This window comes from Oncorhynchus masou, chromosome 12 (genome assembly GCF_036934945.1).
Source record: "Oncorhynchus masou masou isolate Uvic2021 chromosome 12, UVic_Omas_1.1, whole genome shotgun sequence".
NCBI lineage: Eukaryota > Metazoa > Chordata > Actinopteri > Salmoniformes > Salmonidae > Oncorhynchus > Oncorhynchus masou.
The window spans coordinates 93,937,519-93,957,661 of record NC_088223.1 but is presented as its reverse complement, the minus strand read 5'-3'; the positions used below and the strand labels follow the sequence as shown (position 1 = coordinate 93,957,661).

General features: G+C 49.4%; 1 protein-coding gene across 1 annotated transcript in view; it reads right to left on the bottom strand.

Annotated features, from left to right (window-relative positions):
- The window catches only part of LOC135551081 (neurobeachin-like), a 304,485-nt gene that overhangs the window by 99,844 nt on the left and 184,498 nt on the right, over positions 1-20,143 (bottom strand). The window contains exons 22-28 of the mRNA XM_064982478.1: positions 15,245-15,362; positions 13,869-14,061; positions 8,640-9,064; positions 7,799-8,105; positions 6,172-6,582; positions 4,389-4,615; positions 1,185-1,338 (exon numbers count right to left, since the gene is read on the bottom strand). Of these exons, the coding sequence (XP_064838550.1) occupies positions 1,185-1,338; positions 4,389-4,615; positions 6,172-6,582; positions 7,799-8,105; positions 8,640-9,064; positions 13,869-14,061; positions 15,245-15,362 (1,835 nt within the window). The remainder of the gene's footprint in view (positions 1-1,184; positions 1,339-4,388; positions 4,616-6,171; positions 6,583-7,798; positions 8,106-8,639; positions 9,065-13,868; positions 14,062-15,244; positions 15,363-20,143) is intronic.

The window sequence follows — 20,143 nt, the reverse complement described above, 5'->3', positions numbered from 1 at the left end:
GTGCTGAGTGGCCGCTAGGTGCTGAGTGGCCGTTAGGTGCTGAGTGGCCGTTAGGTGCTGAGTGGCCGTTAGGTGCTGAGTGGCCGTTAGGTGCTGAGTGGCCGCTAGGTGCTGAGTGGCCGCTAGGTGCTGAGTGGCCGTTAGGTGCTGAGTGGCCGTTAGGTGCTGAGTGGCCGTTAGGTGCTGAGTGGCCGTTAGGTGCTGAGTGGCCGCTAGGTGCTGAGTGGCCGCTAGGTGCTGAGTGGCCGCTAGGTGCTGAGTGGCCGTTAGGTGCCGTTAGGTGCTGAGTGGCCGCTAGGTGCTGAGTGGCCGTTAGGTGCCGTTAGGTGCTGAGTGGCCGTTAGGTGCTGAGTGGCCGCTAGGTGCTGAGTGGCCGTTAGGTGCCGTTAGGTGCTGAGTGGCCGTTAGGTGCTGAGTGGCCGTTAGGTGCCGTTAGGTGCTGAGTGGCCGTTAGGTGCTGAGTGGCCGTTAGGTGCCGTTAGGTGCTGAGTGGCCGTTAGGTGCTGAGTGGCCGTTAGGTGCCGTTAGGTGCTGAGTGGCCGCTAGGTGCTGAGTGGCCGTTAGGTGCTGAGTGGCAGTTAGGTGCTGAGTGGCCGTTAGGTGCCGTTAGGTGCTGAGTGGCCGTTAGGTGCTGAGTGGCCGTTAGGTGCTGAGTGGCCGTTAGGTGCTGAGTGGCCGTTAGGTGCTGAGTGGCCGTTAGGTGCTGAGTGGCCGTTAGGTGCTGAGTGGCCGTTAGGTGCTGAGTGGCCGTTAGGTGCTGAGTGGCCGCTAGGTGCTGAGTGGCCGCTAGGTGCTGAGTGGCCGTTAGGTGCTGAGTGGCCGTTAGGTGCTGAGTGGCCGCTAGGTGCTGAGTGGCCGTTAGGTGCTAGCGAATGAGGGCGTTTTTGTTCCCATAAAAGGTGAATGGAGGGTGTTTTCCAGGCAGGAATGTAATACTCGTTCACAAGCGCACAAATATACTAAGGTTCTGATTTATCAATGAAAACATGCGTATATGTTGCGTTCGACACAGTTTGATAAATCCCCGTAACATGTTGCGTACACAAATCCTAGAATCTTCACGCACGGCAGAATTTACAGAGAAATGTGGGACGTTTGATACATGAGGCCCCACGTCTGATCAACATGAGTCGTCCTGCAGTTTCCCTCCCCACCAAAAGGGGGCAGCAGTGAGCCACACTTACAGAGGGGGATGTGGCAGCAGAGAGTAGAGGAAGGATTCCTCCACAGGCAATAATGATGTTGTCCACCATCTGAGAGATGAGATGAATGGTGTTGTGGACAAAGATGATGTTCTCATTGCTGTTCACAAAGTCCATCACTGACTTGGTCGAATGGCTGGAGAGAGGAGAGGAGAGGAGAGGAGAGGAGAGGAGAGGAGAGGAGAGGAGAGGAGAGGAGAGGAGAGGAGAGGAGAGGAGAGGAGAGGAGAGGAGAGGAAGAGAGAAGATGGAAAATGGGAGAGAGGAGAGGAGAGGAGAGGATAGGATAGGGGACAGAGGAAAGGAAGAGAGAAGATGGAAAATGGGAGAGAGGAGAGAGTGAGAGGTTAATAATACACTGTTTTACACTAGGGGGATGATACGCCTCCAGGTAATTTTCTGTGTCATTGTCTGCACCTGCTAGTCATTCTGACATCATTCCTTACATCCTGGAAGATTCCACAGAATAACTATTTTATTACAAACACTTTCATTGAGCTTCCATTATTCCCTCTGAAAGACTGACTGCTGAGAATACATTTTGTAAATGTAATTCGTTACTAATTTCATGTATCTTGATCTTGTTAATCTGACCTACTGTGTATACGTAACATGTATTGACTACGGGGAGTGAGTAAATCATATTTCTATATTTCACTACATTTTTTATGGAGTATTGTGTGTAGATTGGTAAAAAATAATAATATTTGAAATATTTTCAATTCAGTCTGAAAAATGTGGAATAAGTTTCCCCCCTAATCAATCTACACGCAACACCCCATACTGGCATCACAATACCCCCATACTGACATCACAATACCCCATACTGACATCACAATACCCCATACTGACATCACAATACCCCATACTGACATCACAATACCCCATACTGACATCACAATACCCCATACTGGCATCACAATACCCCATACTGGCATCACAATACCCCATACTGACATCACAATACCCCATACTGGCATCACAATACCCCATACTGACATCACAATACCCCATACTGACATCACAATACCCCATACTGACATCACAATACCCCATACTGACATCACAATACCCCATACTGACATCACAATACCCCATACTGGCATCACAATACCCCATACTGGCATCACAATACCCCATACTGGCATCACAATACCCCATACTGACATCACAATACCCCATACTGACATCACAATACCCCATACTGACATCACAACACCCCATACTGACATCACAACACCCCATACTGACATCACAACACCCCATACTGACATCACAATACCCCATACTGACATCACAATACCCCATAATGACATCACAACACCCCATACTGACATCACAACACCCCATACTGACATCACAATACCCCATACTGACATCACAATACCCCATAATGACATCACAACACCCCATACTGACATCACAACACCCCATACTGACATCACAATACCCCATACTGACATCACAATACCCCATACTGACATCACAATACCCCATAATGACATCACAACACCCCATACTGACATCACAACACCCCATACTGACATCACAATACCCCATACTGACATCACAATACCCCATACTGACATCACAATACCCCATAATGACATCACAACACCCCATACTGACATCACAACACCCCATACTGACATCACAATACCCCATACTGACATCACAACACCCCATACTGACATCACAACACCCCATACTGACATCACAATACCCCATAATAACATCACAATACCCCCATACTGACATCACAATACCCCCATACTGACATCACAATACCCCCAAACTGACATCACAACACCCCATACTGACATCACAATACCCCCATACTGACATCACAATACCCCATACTGACATCACAACACCCCATACTGACATCACAATACCCCATACTGACATCACAATACCCCATACTGACATCACAATACCCCATAATAACATCACAATACCCCCATACTGACATCACAATACCCCATACTGACATCACAATACCCCATACTGTAATCACAATACCCCATACTGACATCACAATACCCCATACTGACATCACAATACCCCATACTGACATCACAATACCCCATACTGACATCACAATACCCCATACTGACATCACAATACCCCATACTGACATCACAATACCCCATACTGACATCACAATACCCCATACAGGACATCACAATACCCCATTCTGACATCACAATACCACATTCTGACATCACAACACCACATACTGACATCACAATACCCCATTCTGACATCACAACACCACATACTGACATCACCATACCCCATACTGACATCACAATATAAAAATATATATATAAGTGTGTTTATATATATATATATATATATATATATATATATATACACACATTAATATATACACATACATATCTATACATATATATATCTATACAGTGGAGCAAAAAAGTATTTAGTCAGCCACCAATTGTGCAAGTTCCCCCACTTAAAAAGATGAAAGAGGCCTGTAACTTTCATCATAGGTACACTTCAACTATGACAGACAAAATGAGAAAAAAAAATATATATATACACACATAAAACCCCTTACTTTTTTTCAAAGATTTTACTAATTTACAGTTCATATAAGGAAATCAGTCAATGTAAATACATTGATTAGGCCCTACAGCCCTGGGTGGGCCTGGGAGGGCATGGGCCCACCGACTTGGGAGCCAGGCCTATCTACTGGAGAGTGAGGCCCAGCCAATCAGAATGTGTTTTTCCCCACAAAAAGCCTTTATTACAGACAGAAATACTCCTCAGTTTCATCAAACAGACAGACAATCCCGCAGGTGAAGAAGTCAGATATGGAGGTCCTGGGTTGGCATGGTTACATGTGGTTGTGAGGCCGGTTGGACGTACTGCCAAATTCTCTAAAATTCTCTAAAACAACATTGGAGGCGGCTTATGGTAGAGAAATTAACATTATATTATCTGGCAACAGCTCTCGTGGACATTCCTGCAGTCAGTGTGCCAATTGCTTCGTCAAAACAAGAGCAATCTGTGGCATTGTGTTGCGTAATTAAACTTAAACCCATTTTAGAGTGGCCTTTTACTGTCCCCAGCACAAGGTGCAATGATCACGATGGATTATCTCGAGACAAATGAGAAATGCTCACTAACATGGACGTAAACAAACAGTCCGACCACCCTCACCTCCTCCACACGTGCACGTCGGTCTCCAGGGCGAACAGCAGGTCTGTGAGGAGGCGCTGATGCATGGGTGACCACTTAAACTCTGGGATACGGAACATGGTGGTGCGAGGCCCGGGGCTGAACTGGCGTCGCTGCTCCTCCGTCATGGGTTCTGTCATCATCCCTCTAAAGGCCAGGTCCACACGCAGGTCACGCTCTGACTGGGCCGCCGGATGACCACGGAGTGCCTGTTGGGGGAAGTAGAGAGACAGGTTATGCTCTGACTGGGTCGCCGTAACGACCGTGAAGCACCTAGGGAGGAGGGTAAAGGAATGGTGGTAAACTAGAAACAATGACAGCTGAATTGGTTAACTACAATTGCTCGCCTAACAACAATATCTTCAGCAAAAAGCTAATCGGCTAAGCTAAATAGCTAGGTCTCTCTCAAACTGGATCACTGTGGAGGGAAACAATACACGAGCTTAAAAACATCAGTCAAAACAACCTGAATATTGAAAATAAAACAGCTACAGAAGCTAAGCTAATAACTAGGCCCCATCCAGTTGGAGGGCGTCAGGGTAGCCTAGTGGTTAGAGTGTTGGACTAGTAACCAGAAGGTTGCAAGTTCAAACCCCCAAGCTGACAAGGTACAAATCTGTCGTTCTGCCCCTGAACAGGCAGTTAACCCACCATTCCCAGGCCGTCATTGAAAATAAAAATGTGTTCTTAACTGACTTGCCTGGTTAAATAAAGGTAAAATAAAATAAAAATAAGTAACTAAGTTAGCTGGTTTTTTTTGTTTGAAGGTATCAGGATTGTTTGGGATCTATTTACTGCAACGGGTGCAACTGTGTTAGCCAGCTGTGTTAGCCAACAGTGATAGCCAACAGTGATAGTCAACAGTGTTCGCCAGCTGTTCCGGAGACACCTGAAACCCCACCTCTTCAAGGAATACCTAGGATAGGATAAGTAATCCTTCTCACCCCCCCTTAAATGATTTAGATGCACTATTGTAAGTGGCTGTTCCACTGGATGTCAGAAGGTGAATTCACCAATTTGTAAGTTGCTCTGGATAAGAGCGTCTGCTAAATGACTTAAATGTAAATGTAAATGTGTTAGCCAGCTGTGTTAGCCAGCAGTGTTAACCAGCTGTGTTAACCAGCTGTGTTAACCAGCTGTGTTAGCCAGCTGTGTTAACCAGCTGTGTTAGCCAGCTGTGTTAGCCAGCTGTGTTAACCAACAGTGATAGCCAACAGTGTTCGCCAACAGTGTTAGCCAGCTGTGTTAGCCAGCTGTGTTAGCCAACAGTGATAGCCAACAGTGTTCGCCAACAGTGTTAGCCAACAGTGTTCGCCAACAGTGTTCGCCAACAGTGTTAGCCAGCTGTGTTAGCCAACAGTGATAGCCAACAGTGTTCGCCAACAGTGTTAGCCAACAGTGTTAGCCAACAGTGTTAGCCAACAGTGTTAGCCAGCTGTGTTAGCCAACAGTGTTAGCCAACAGTGTTCGCCAACAGTGTTCGCCAGCTGTGATAGCCAACAGTGTTAGCCAGCTGTGTTAGCCAGCTGTGTTAGCCAGCTGTGTAAACATTAGCTTAGATCAGTCTCTCAGTTATTGAAGACATGGCTAATTACAGTAGCAATGGAAGGAGCAGAGTTATCTCACTTGGTTTAAAACATATTTTTTTTCTTATTCCATTTATTATTATTTTTTTTACATTTATTTCACTTGGCAAGTCAGTAAAGATCAAATTCTTGTTTACAATGACGGCCTACATTTGAGGTAAGATATTTCTGTCACCCACCTGAGTAGTAGCGGTGGTCTGTATCTTCTCCATCTCTTTGTCCTTCCCATCATCAGATCTGTCTGTATCAGATGTGGTGCGAGCCGCGTCACCTCCAGCCTTACCCCCCGCCACCTCTCCATCTGCCCCAGACGGCACCTCTACCTCTGGGTAGCCCTGCATCTCAGCTGCCTGGCTCTCTCTCTGGGCGATGGAGCTGATGTCAGCCAGGGGGCTCTGGATATTGAAGGGCCCGTCTTCGGGGAGCCCTCCATGGTCTGAGCCTCCGCATGAGGTCATGTGGGCCAGAAGACTCAGGTCATCGCTGGGGCAGTTGGAGGAGTGGACGGGGCCTGAGGAGAGGGGCTGGTCCGGGCTGGGAAGGACCAGGGGGTCTGTGGCAGCCAGCGCTGGAAGAAGCTTCTCATCAACCTTAAAAAGATAGAAAGACAATTCAGCAAGTCTCTCCAAGACTCCAACCCTGTTCCTGGAGATCTACCCTCCTGTAGGTTTTAACTCCAACCCTGTTCCTGGAGAGAAACCCTCCTGTAGGTTTTAACTCCAATCCTGTTCCTGGAGAGATACCCTCCTGTAGGTGTTAACTCCAACCCTGTTTCTGGAGAACTACCCTCCTGTAGGTTTTAACTCCAACCCTGTTCCTGGAGAGATACCCTCCTGTAGGTTTTAACTCCAACCCTGTTCCTGGAGAGCTACCCTCCTGTAGGTTTTAACTCCAACCCTGTTCCTGGAGAGCTACCCTCCTGTAGGTTTCAACTCCAACCCTGTTCCTGGAGAGGTACTCTCCTGTAGGTTTTAACTCCAACCCTGTTCCTGGAGAGCTACCCTCCTGTAGGTTTTAACTCCAACCCTGTTCCTGGAGAGAGACCGTCCTGTAGGTTTTAACTCCAACCCTGTTCCTGGAGAGCTACCCTCCTGTAGGTTTTAACTCCAACCCTGTTCCTGGAGAGAGACCGTCCTGTAGGTTTTAATTAATGACTAACAATGCCTGGTTCTTATTTATTAATTAAAATACTGTAACAATGCCTGGTGCTTATTTATTAATTAAAATACTGTAACAATGCCTGGTGCTTATTTATTAATTAAAATACTGTAACAATGCCTGGTGCTTATTTATTAATTAAAATTCTGTAACAATGCCTGGTGCTTATTTATTAATTAAAATACTGTAGCAATGCCTGGTGCTTATTTATTAATTAAAATACTGCAGCAATATATGGTGCTTATTTATTAATTAAAATACTGTAACAATGCCTGGTGCTTATTCATTAATTAAAATACTGTAACAATGCCTGGTGCTTATTTATTAATTAAAATACTGTAACAATGCCTGGTGCTCATTTATTAATTAAAATACTGTAACAATGCCTGGTGCTTATTTATTAATTAAAATACTGTAACAATGCCTGGTGCTTATTTATTAATTAAAATACTGTAACAATGCCTGGTGCTTATTTATTAATTAAAATACTGTAACAATGCCTGGTGCTTATTTATTAATTAAAATACTGTAACAATGCCTGGTGCTCATTTATTAATACATCTGCAGTGTTTTGACCCCATTACATTGTTCTTCAAATCCATTATTAACATAATATTCCTACAACAAAACCACATCTTTAACCTCTACCTTGCTGAAGAGGAATCCTGTGTTGTTCGGGACGCTGTCCTTCTCGTCAGCGAGGATGATGAGCGGACCCATGTTCCCATCATCCTTCATGGTGTCAGGCCCCGCCCCCGTGACCACCGTGTCATCTTTAGGCACCAGGTTACTGTGGTTGCCATTCAGCTTCCGCACCACGACACAGTAGGCACTGTCCAGCAGGGAGTCTACCTCCACCAGGGGCCCGTTCCCCATCCTCCCTCCTCCACCCAGTCCCTCCATCCTTCCTCCTCCTATCCCTCCTCCACCCAGTCCCTCCATCCTTCCTCCTCCTATCCCTCCTCCACCCAGTCCCTCCATCCTTCCTCCTCCAATCTCTCCTATCCCTCCTCCACCCAGTCCCTCCATCCTTCCTCCTCCAATCTCTCCTATCCCTCCTCCACCCAGTCCCTCCATCCTTCCTCCTCCAATCCCTCCTCCACCCAGTCCCTCCATCCTTCCTCCTCCACCCAGTCCCTCCATTCTCCCTCCTCCTATCCCTCCTCCACCCAGTCCCTCCATTCTCCCTCCTCCACCCAGTCCCTCCATTCTCCCTCCTCCTATCCCTCCTCCACCCAGTCCCTCCATTCTCCCTCCTCCTATCCCTCCTCCACCCAGTCCCTCCATTCTCCCTCCTCCTATCCCTCCTCCACCCAGTCCCTCCATTCTCCCTCCTCCTATCCCTCCTCCACCCAGTCCCTCCATTCTCCCTCCTCCTATCCCTCCTCCACCCAGTCCCTCCATTCTCCCTCCTCCACCGAGTCCCTCCATCCTCCGTCCTCCTATCCCTCCAATCCCTCCTCCATCCAGTCCCTCCATCCCTCCTCTTCCCACCGTCCCTTCCGGGGATAGATCCAGGTCATCTAATTTGACCTCCGTAGCCTCCACCTTCTCCGCCTTGATATCCACCAGGAGGTCATGAACTTCGTCCCTTTCCCCTGACCCCTGCTCCCCAGGGGTCAATGCCCCCCTGTTGGGTCCTTTCGTCTCCACCCCTCCCTCAGCGAGCAGGTTCCTGGAATCCACTCCTCCGCCCTCTCCGTACTCGGCCTCGCTTTCTGGGGTCTGTGTCTGTGAGTGGTCGTCCAGCTCGCGGATCTCCAGGTTGCCGTTGACGACGGGGGTGGGCGTGGCCGAGAGGCCGGAGATGGTGGAGACGGAACCTTTCTTCCCCTTCTTGATGTTCTCCTCCTCCTGCCGCTGGTACTCCTCGTACATCTTAGCCAGGTACTCCTTATGGGCCTCGTACGTTACCTATGGAAGAGACATGATCAATAACTAATAATCATTAACATCTTAGCCAGAGTTAGCGCATGCATGCACATACACACAAAACACACAAACACAACAGGGCAAATTCTGAATTGAATTGAATTCAAACAATTAATTTGAATTACATTTTGATTGGCCACCCCCGTCAGGAAGCATCATTTGAATTACATTTTGATTGGCCACCCCCGTCAGGAAGCATCATTTGAATTACATTTTGATTGGCCACCCCCGTCAGGAAGCATCATTTGAATTACATTTTGATTGGCCACCCCCGTCAGGAAGCATCATTTGAATTACATTTGAAGGAAGTAGAATTTAAATCAAACCAATTCAACTGAGAAATGAAATATTTATGTCTCATTCCTTTAACAAATCTTTTATCAAAAGGATAAAGGGCTTAGAATACAGATACCATTTCAAATATTACTTTGATAATAACTCAAAGATGTCAAACAGATTTTTTTTTCTTTGTCATGATATTGTTCCTTCCCAGCAATGTTTGATCTAATGCATTCTGGGAAATGTATTTTTTTCTTCTGATATTTAAAAACATATAAGATAATTATGAATTATTAGAGACAACCCACAACATGATCTTAGAATTTTCCAAATAGTTTTAGGAGAATGAGTTTTAAAAATCAAAATGTTTCATCATTATGTTACATGGTAAGGAACCATACATTACGTCAATATAAACATGTCTATGGTAAGGAATGAGACGTTTGAATTTCATTGCATTTTATTGAGTAAAATTCTACTTCCTTTAATTACATTTACATGTTAGTCATTTAGCTCTTATCTGGAACGACTTACAGTCAAGGCATTCATCTTAAGATAGCTAAGTGAGACGACCACAGTAAGTTCACATTTCCTCAAAGTATCAGCAAATTCAGAGCTTTTCGTTTGTTCTCGGGAGGGGGGGGGGGTCTGTGGGATCATTTAAGACACTGTTTGAAGAGGAGGGGATTTCAGCTGTTTTCAGAAGATGGGCAGGAACTCTGCCATTTTCGTTTCAACTGAATCCACTATGAGCCAGGACGAAGAAGAGCTTGGCCTGGGCTGCCCTCCTTTAGAGGTGGGAGGGCCAAGAGAACAGGGAAGAGCTTGGCCTGGGCTGCCCTCCTTTAGAGGTGGGAGGGCCAAGAGACCAGAGAAGAGCTTGGCCTGGGCTGCCCTCCTTTTGAGGTGGGAGGGCCAAGAGACCAGAGAAGAGCTTGGCCTGGGCTGCCCTCCTTTAGATGTGAGAGGACCAAGAGACCAGAGAAGAGCTTGGCCTGGGCTGCCCTCCTTTAGATGTGGGTGGGCCAAGAGACCAGAGAAGAGCTTGGCCTGGGCTGCCCTCCTTTTGAGGTGGGAGGGCCAAGAGACCAGAGAAGAGCTTGGCCTGGGCTGCCCTCCTTTAGATGTGAGAGGACCAAGAGACCAGAGGAGTGCTCGGTTTGGGGTGTAGGGTTTGATCAGAGCCTGAAGGTAGGGAGGGGCAGTTCCTCTTGATGCTCCGTAGGTAAGCACCATGGTCTTGTAGTGGATGTGAACTTCAACTGGAAGCCAGTGGGGTGTGAAGAGGAGCGGGGTGACATGGGAAAACCTGGGAAGGTTGAACACCAGGCGGGCAGCATCGTTCTGGATAAGTTGCAGGGGGTGTTTGACGGCACAACCCGGGGAACCGAGTTGAGGTAGACGACAAGCGCGCCTGGACAAGGACCTGCGCCACTTCCTGCCTGAGGAAAGGTCGTACTCTGTGGATGCAGGAGCGAGTCACTGCTGACGTTGGCAGAGAATGACAGGATGTTTGTGTCCAGGGTCATGTCCAGGGTCATGCCAAGGTTCTTTGCACTCTGGGAGGGGGTACCATGGAGTTTTAAATATATATATTTAGTGAGCAGCTTTAACATTGTAGATAGATGGTTGGTTCTATCAATGTCATTATTTTCATCATTTCCAATCCCCCATATATATGGAGGATGGAGGAGGGAGGAGGGGATGGAGGAGGGAGGAGGTGATGGAGAAGGGAGGAGGGATGGAGAAGGGAGGAGGGGATGGCGGAGAGAGGAGGGGATGGAGAAGGAAGTAGGGGATGGAGAAGGAAGGAGGGGATGGCGGAGGGAGGAGGGGATGGAGGAGGGGATGGAGAAGGGAGGAGGGGATGGAGAAGGGAGGAAGGATAGAGGAGGGAGGAGGGATGGAGGAGGGATGGAGGATGGGGGAGGGGATGGAGAAGGGAGGAGGGATGGAGGAGGGAGGAGGGATGGAGAAGGGAGGAGGGGATGGAGAAGGGAGGAAGGGATGGAGAAGGGAGGAGGGGATGGAGGAGGGATGGAGAAGGGAGGAGGGGATGGAGGAGGGATGGAGAAGGGAGGAGGGGGGATGGAGAAGGGAGGAAGGGATGGAGAAGGGAGGAGGGAGGAGGGATGGAGGAGGGAGGAGGGGATGGAGTAGGGCGGAGGGAGGAGGGATGGAGGAGGAAGGAGGGGATGGAGGAGGGAGGAGGGGATGGAGGAGGGAGGAGGGGATGGAGAAGGGAGGAGGGGATGGAGGAGGGAGGAGGGGATGGAGAAGGGAGGAGGGATGGAGGAGGGAGGAGGGATGGAGGAGGGAGGAGGGATGGAGAAGGGAGGAGAGGATGGAGAAGGGAGGAGGGGATGGAGAAGGGAGGAGGGGATGGAGGAGGGAGGAGGGATGGAGAAGGGAGGAGGGGATGGAGAAGGGAGGAGGGGATGGAGAAGGGAGGAGGGATGGAGAAGGGAAGAGGGGATGGCAGAGGGAGGAAGGGGATGGCGGAGGGAGGAGGGGATGGAGGAGGGAGGAGGGGATGGAGAAGGGAGGAGGGGATGGAGAAGGAAGGAGGGGATGGAGTAGGGCGGAGGGAGGAGGGATGGAGGAGGGAGGAGGGGATGGAGGAGGGAGGAGGGATGGAGAAGGGAGGAGGGGATGGAGAAGGGCGGAGGGAGGAGGGATGGAGGAGGGGATGGAGAAGGGAGGAAGGATAGAGGAGGGAGGAGGGATGGAGGATGGGGGAGGGGATGGAGAAGGGAGGAGGGGATGGAGAAGGGAGGAGGGGATGGAGTAGGGAGGAGGGAGGGAGGGATGGAGGAGGGAGGAGGGGATGGAGGAGGGAGGAGGGGATGGAGAAGGGAGGAGGGGATGGAGAAGGGAGGAGGGGATGGAGGATGGGGGAGGGGATGGAGAAGGGAGGAGGGGATGGAGTAGGGCGGAGGGAGGAGGGATGGAGGAGGGAGGAGGGGATGGAGAAGGGAGGAGGGGATGGAGAAGGGAGGAGGGGATGGAGTAGGGTGGAGGGAGGAGGGATGGAGGAGGGGATGGAGGAGGGAGGAGGGATGGAGAAGGGAGGAGGGGATGGAGGAGGGAGGAGGGATGGAGAAGGGAGGAGGGGATGGAGAAGGGAGGAGGGGATGGAGTAGGGCGGAGGGAGGAGGGATGGAGGAGGGGATGGAGGAGGGATGGAGAAGGGAGGAGGGGATGGAGAAGGGAGGAGGGGATGGAGGAGGGAGGAGGGATGGAGGAGGGAGGAGGGATGGAGAAGGGAGGAGGGGATGGCGGAGAGAGGAGGGGATGGAGAAGGAAGTAGGGGATGGAGAAGGAAGGAGGGGATGGCGGAGGGAGGAGGGGATGCAGGAGGGGATGGAGAAGGGAGGAGGGATGGAGAAGGGAGGAGGGGATGGCAGAGGGAGGAGGGGATGGCGGAGGGAGGAGGGGATGGAGGAGGGAGGAGGGGATGGAGAATGGAGGAGGGATGGAGGAGGGAGGGAGGATGGGGGAGGGGATGGAGAAGGGATGGAGGAGGGAGGAGGGGATGGAGAAGGGAGGAGGGGATGGAGTAGGGCGGAGGGAGGAGGGATGCAGGAGGTAGGAGGGGATGGAGGAGGGAGGAGGGATGGAGAAGGGAGGAGGGGATGGAGTAGGGCGGAGGGAGTAGGGATGGAGGAGGGAGGAGGGGATGGAGGAGGGATGGAGAAGGGAGGAGGGGATGGAGGAGGGAGGAGGTGATGGAGAAGGGAGGAGGGATGGAGAAGGGAGGAGGGGATGGCGGAGAGAGGATGGGATGGAGAAGGAAGTAGGGGATGGAGAAGGAAGGAGGGGATGGCAGAGGGAGGAGGGGATGGAGGAGGGGATGGAGAAGGGAGGAGGGATGGAGAAGGGAGGAGGGGATGGCAGAGGGAGGAGGGGATGGCGGAGGGAGGAGGGGATGGAGGAGGGGATGGAGAATTGAGGAGGGATGGAGGAGGGAGGAGGGGATGGAGAAGGGAGGAAGGATAGAGGAGGGATGGAGGATGGTGGGAGGGGATGGAGAAGGGAGGAGGGATGGAGAAGGGAGGAGGGGATGGAGAAGGGAGGAGAGGATGGAGAAGGGAGGAGGGGATGGAGAAGGGAGGAGGGGATGGAGAAGGGAGGAGGGATGGAGAAGGGAGGAGGGGATGGAGGAGGGAGGAGGGATGGAGAAGGGAGGAGGGGATGGAGTAGGGTGGAGGGAGGAGGGATGGAGGAGGGAGGAGGGGATGGAGAAGTGAGGAGGGGATGGCGGAGGGGATGGAGGAGGGAGGAGGGGATGGAGGAGGGGATGGAGTCTGGTGGGCAGGTTGTTGGGCGTTCAGACCTCACTAGTTACAGGATGTCATCTAGAGGGGAGAAAGAGGTCAAGGCGTAGGGTAGTTCTGGGGGGCGGGGGGGGGGAGAAGGTGGAAAATTCAATTTAAATACTGCTTCCTGTGGGACGTGTCCAATTAACACACACACACACACCAACTCCTACACAGCGTGTGTTTACCTTGGAGTGAGCGATGGACAAGGTATCCACCCAGACCCTCCATCCCCCCCACTCATACTTGATGGCGTGGTAGAGCAGGATCCTGAAGATGTTATAGACCATCTCCATCATCTTCTGTTCCTCTGGGCTCTTGGGGTTGATGTAACCCAGACTGAACATCCAGTCCTGCCACACTGAACACTGTAACAGACACCTAGAGACACACAATATATCATCTATAATAGACTGCGATCAATAATGTTGTTATGGTTGCTATAACCAAGACAACCTAGAGTTGGACAAGTTAACATCTCAACTATTCATAGGGTGTGTGTGGTGTGTGTGTGTGTGGTGTGTGGTGTGTGTGTGTGGTGTGTGGTGTGTGGGTGTGTGCGTTGTGTGTGTGTGGTGTGTGGTGTATATGTGTGTGGTGTATGTGTGTGTGTGTGTGTGTGGTGTGTGTGGTGTGTGTGTGTGTGGTGTGTGTGTGTGGTGTGTGCGTGTGTGTGTGGTGTGTGCGTGGTGTGTGTGGTGTGTGTGTGTGTGTGTGTGGTGTATGTGTGTGTGGTGTATATGTGTGTGTGTGTGGTGTGTGTGGTGTGTGTGTGGTGTGTGTGGTGTGTGTGTGTGTGTGTGTGTGTGTGTGTGTGTGTGTGTGTGTGTGTGTGTGTGTGTGTGTGTGTGTGTGTGTGGTGTGTGTGGTGTGTGTGTGGTGTGTGTGTGGTGTGTGTGTGTGTGGTGTGTGTGTGTGTGTGTGTGTGTGTGTGTGTGGTGTGTGTGTGGTGTGTGTGTGTGTGTGTGTGGTGTGTGTGGGTGTGTGTGTGTGTGGTGTGTGTGTGTGTGTGTGTGTTGTGTGTGTTGTGTGTGTGGTGTGTGTGGTGTGTGTGGTGTGTGTGTGTGTGTGTGTGTGTGTGGTGTGTGTGTGTGTGGTGTGTGTGTGTGTGTGGTGTGTGTGTGTGGTGTGTGTGGGGTGTGTGTGTGGTGTGTGTGGGTGTGGTGTGTGTGGGTGTGGTGTGTGTGTGTGTGGTGTGTGTGTGTGTGTGTGTGTGTGTGTGTGTGGTGCGTGTGGTGTGTGTGGTGTGTGTGTGTGTGTGTGTGTGTGTGTGTGTGTGGGTGTGTGTGTGTGTGGTGTGTGTGTGTGTGTGTGTGTGTGTGTGTGTGTGTGTGTGTGTGTGTGTGTGTGTGTGTGTGGGTGTGTGGTGTGTGTGGGTGTGTGTGTGTGTGTGTGTGTGTGTGTGTGTGTGTGTGTGTGTGTGTGTGTGTGGGTGTGTGTGTGGTGTGTGTGTGTGTGGGTGTGTGTGTGGTGTGTGGTGTGTGTGTGTGTGGTGTGTGTGGTGTGTGTGGTGTGTGTGGTGTGTGTGTGTGTGGTGTGTGTGGTGTGTGTGGTGTGTCCTCACCGTCTGTTCTCTCGGCTGCTGCTGAACAGTTTGATCATGTCAGACAGGAACAGCGTCTTGACCTCCATCAGTTCAGGACTACAGCTCTTCAACAAGGTCGCTACCACCTTCAAAATCACTGAGAGAGGGAGGAGGGGGGGAAACAGAGGAGAGGAGGGAGAGAGAGAGGAGATGGGGAAGGAAGGAGAGTAGGGAGGGGGGAGAGAGGAGAGAGAGAGAGGAGAGGGAGGAAGAGGAGAGAATGGAGGAGGGGAGAGGAGGGAGAGAGGAGGGAGGAAGAAGATAGGATGGAAGAGGGGGGAGAGGAGGGAGTGAAGAGAGGGAGGAGGGAGAGAGAGAGAGGAGAGGAGGGAGAGAGAGGAGAGGAGGAGGGGGGGTGAGGGAGGGGGAGAGAGAGGAGAGGAGGGAGGGGGGGAGGAAGTGGGAGAGGAGGGAGGAGGAGGGAGAGGAGTGGAGGGAGGGGGGAGGAGAGGAAGGAGAGGAGGCGAGGGAGGGGGAGACGATGAGGGAGGGAGAGGAGAGAGGAGGGAGGAGAGATGGAGAGGTGGGAGGATAGAGGAGGGAGGAGAGGAGACAAGGGAGGAGGTGGGGAGAGGAGGGAGAGTAGGGGGAAGAGGAAGGAGAGTAGGGAGGAGAGGAGACATGGAATGAGGGGGAGAGAGAGGAGAAGAGACAAGGGAGGAGGGGGAGAGAGAAGAGAGGCAGGAGGGGGGAGAGGGGAGGAGAGGGAGGAAGAGGAAGGAGAGGGAGGAAGAGGAGGGAGAGAGAGGAGAGGGAGGAAGAGGAGAGGAGGGGGGAGAAGAAGAAGAGGGAGAGAGGGGGAAGTAGGAGGGAGAGAGGAGAGGGAGGAGGGAGAGAGAGAGGAGAGGAGGGAGATAGAGAGAAGAGGAGGGAGAGGAAGAGGAGAAGAGAAGAGGGATGGAGACGAGGGAGGAGGGAGAGAGAGGAGAGGAGGGGGGAGAAGGAGAAGAGGGAGAAGTTGTTACCACCTTCAGACTCATAGCACAGAGAAACAGATGCATCTTAATTTGATCATCCTGTTGTTACACAGCAGAAAATACACTTGTCGTGTGTTCAATGGGGCAGAGAGGAGGGAGGGAAATGAGGGCAGTCCATTTCATCACGGCACAGACCCTTTATAAAGTGCACGTGTTTTCTGCATGGACCCTTTTAAGAGAGACACAACACGGCCTGAGTTCATCCCGTCTGCAGTAGAGCTCTGCTACACGAACCGAGTCAGACGACCCTGATGTCGACCCTGACATCATAAACATGTTAATTCATCACTAACTAGGCTCCGGGCAGGGCTCAGGTATTACTAAATGAATCACTGACATTTTGAAGCTGAGCTCTACTGCAGTACAGTCATATCTGACTGAGATCATACCATGGAGTCAGAAGTGCTTCAACTTCCTCAACTATAAAACAGGAGACATTATGTCACAGAAAACTATAATATGGAGTTGAGTGATGAAATAACTGCTCTCTCATGTTAACAGCTAACTGCTCTCTCGTGTTAACAGCTAACTGCTCTCTCATGTTAACAGCTAACTGCTCTCTCGTGTTAACAGCTAACTGCTCTCTCATGTTAACAGCTAACTGCTCTCTCATGTTAACAGCTAACTGCTCTCTCATGTTAACAGCTAACTGCTCTCTCATGTTAACAGATAACTGCTCTCTCATGTTAACAGCTAACTGCTCTCTCATGTTAACAGCTAACTGCTCTCTCATGTTAACAGCTAACTGTTCTCTCATGTTAACAGCTAACTGCTAACTGCTCTCTCGTGTTAACAGCTAAATGCTCTCTCATGTTAACAGCTAACTGCTTTCTCGTGTTAACAGCTAACAGCTCTCTCATGTTAACAGCTAACAGCTCTCTCATGTTAACAGCTAACTGCTCTCTCGTGTTAACAGCTAACTGCTCTCTCGTGTTAACAGCTAACAGCTCTCTCATGTTAACAGCTAACTGCTCTCTCGTGTTAACAGCTAACTGCTCTCTCGTGTGAACAGCTAACTGCTCTCTCATAGTAACAGCTAACTGCTCTCTCATGTTAACAGCTAACTGCTCTCTCATGGTAACAGCTAACTGCTCTCTCATGTTAACAGCTAACTGCTCTCTCACGTTAACAGCTAACTGCTCTCTCGTGTTAACAGCTAACTGCTCTCTCATGTTAACAGCTAACTGCTCTCTCGTGTTAACAGCTAACAGCTAACTGCTCTCTCATGTTAACAGCTAACTGCTCTCTCACGTTAACAGCTAACTGCTCTCTCATGTTAACAGCTAACTGCTCTCTCATGTTAACAGCTAACTGCTCTCTCGTGTTAACAGCTAACTGCTCTCTCATGTTAACAGCTAACTGCTCTCTCATGTTAACAGATAACAGGTAACTGCTCTCTCATGTTAACAGCTTACTGCTCTCTCATGTTAACAGCTAACTGCTCTCTCATGTTAACAGCTAACTGCACTCTCATGTTAACAGATAACTGCTCTCTCATGTTAACAGATAACAGGTAACTGCTCTCTCATGTTAACAGCTTACTGCTCTCTCGTGTGAACAGCTAACTGCTCTCTCATGGTAACAGCTAACAGCTCTCTCATGGTAACAGATAACTGCTCTCTCATAGTAACAGCTAACTGCTCTCTCATGGTAACAGCTAACTGCTCTCTCATGGTAACAGCTAACTGCTCTCTCGTGGTAACAGCTAACTGCTCTCTCGCGTTAACAGAAAACAGGTAACTGCTCTCTCATGTTAACAGCTAACTGCTCTCTCATGTTAACAGCTAACTGCTCTCTCATGTTAACAGCTAACTGCTCTCTCATGTTAACAGCTAACTGCTCTCTCATGGTAACAGCTAACTGCTCTCTCATGTTAACAGCTAACTGCTCTCTCATGTTAACAGCTAACTGCTCTCTCATGTTAACAGATAACAGGTAACTGCTCTCTCATGTTAACAGCTTACTGCTCTCTCATGTTAACAGCTAACTGCTCTCTCATGTTAACAGCTAACTGCACTCTCATGTTAACAGATAACTGCTCTCTCATGTTAACAGATAACAGGTAACTGCTCTCTCATGTTAACAGCTTACTGCTCTCTCGTGTGAACAGCTAACTGCTCTCTCATGGTAACAGCTAACAGCTCTCTCATGGTAACAGATAACTGCTCTCTCATAGTAACAGCTAACTGCTCTCTCATGGTAACAGGTAACTGCTCTCTCATGGTAACAGCTAACTGCTCTCTCGTGGTAACAGCTAACTGCTCTCTCGTGTTAACAGAAAACAGGTAACTGCTCTCTCATGTTAACAGCTAACTGCTCTCTCATGTTAACAGCTAACTGCTCTCTCATGTTAACAGCTAACTGCTCTCTCATGGTAACAGCTAACTGCTCTCTCATGTTAACAGCTAACTGCTCTCTCATGTTAACAGCTAACTGCTCTCTCATGTTAACAGCTAACTGCTCTCTCATGTTAACAGCTAACTGTTCTCTCATGTTAACAGCTAACTGCTCTCTCATGTTAACAGATAACAGCTCTCATGTTAACAGATAACTGCTCTCTCATGTTAACAGATAACAGCTCTCATGTTAACAGATAACTGCTCTCTCATGTTAACAGCTAACTGCTCTCTCATGTTAACAGCTAACTGCTCTCTCATGTTAACAGATAACAGCTCTCATGTTAACAGATAACTGCTCTCTCATAGTAACAGCTAACTGCTCTCTCATGTTAACAGCTAACTGCTCTCTCATGGTAACAGCTTACTGCTCTCTCGTGTTAACAGCTAACTGCTCTCTCGTGTTAACAGCTAACAGCTAACTGCTCTCTCATGGTAACAGCTTACTGCTCTCTCATGTTAACAGCTAACTGCTCTCTCACGTTAACAGCTAACTGCTCTCTCGTGTTAACAGCTAACTGCTCTCTCATGTTAACAGCTAACTGCTCTCTCGTGTTAACAGCTAACAGCTAACTGCTCTCTCATGTTAACAGCTAACTGCTCTCTCATGTTAACAGCTAACTGCTCTCTCATGTTAACAGCTAACTGCTATCTCATGTTAACAGCTAACTGCTCTCTCATGTTAACAGCTAACTGCTCTCTCATGTTAACAGATAACAGCTCTCATGTTAACAGCTAACTGCTCTCTCATGTTAACAGCTAACTGCTCTCTCATGTTAACAGCTAACTGGTCTCTCGTGTTAACAGCTAACTGCTCTCTCGTGTTAACAGCTAACTGCTCTCTCGTGTTAACAGCTAACTGCTCTCTCGTGTTAACAGCTAACTGCTCTCTCGTGTTAACAGCTAACTGCTCTATCGTGTTAACAGCTAACTGCTCTCTCATGGTAACAGATAACAGGTAACTGCTCTCTCATGTTAACAGCTAACAGCTCTCTCATGTTAACAGCTAACTGCTCTCTCATGTTAACAGCTAACTGCTCTCTCATGGTAACAGCTAACTGCTCTCTCGTGGTAACAGTTAACTGCTCTCTCGTGTTAACAGCTAAATGCTCTCTCATGTTAACAGCTAACTGCTCTCTCGTGTGAACAGCTAACTGCTCTCTCACGTTAACAGCTAACTGCTCTCTCATGGTAACAGCTAACTGCTCTCTCATGTTAACAGCTAACTGCTCTCTCATGTTAACAGCTAACTGCTCTCTCATGGTAACAGCTAACTGCTCTCTCATGTTAACAGCTAACTGCTCTCTCATGTTAACAGCTAACTGCTCTCTCATGTTAACAGCTAACTGCTCTCTCATGTTAACAGCTAACTGCTCTCTCATGTTAACAGATAACAGCTCTCATGTTAACAGATAACTGCTCTCTCATGTTAACAGATAACTGCTCTCTCATGTTAACAGATAACTGATCTCTCGTGTCAACAGCTAACTGCTCTCTCATGTTAA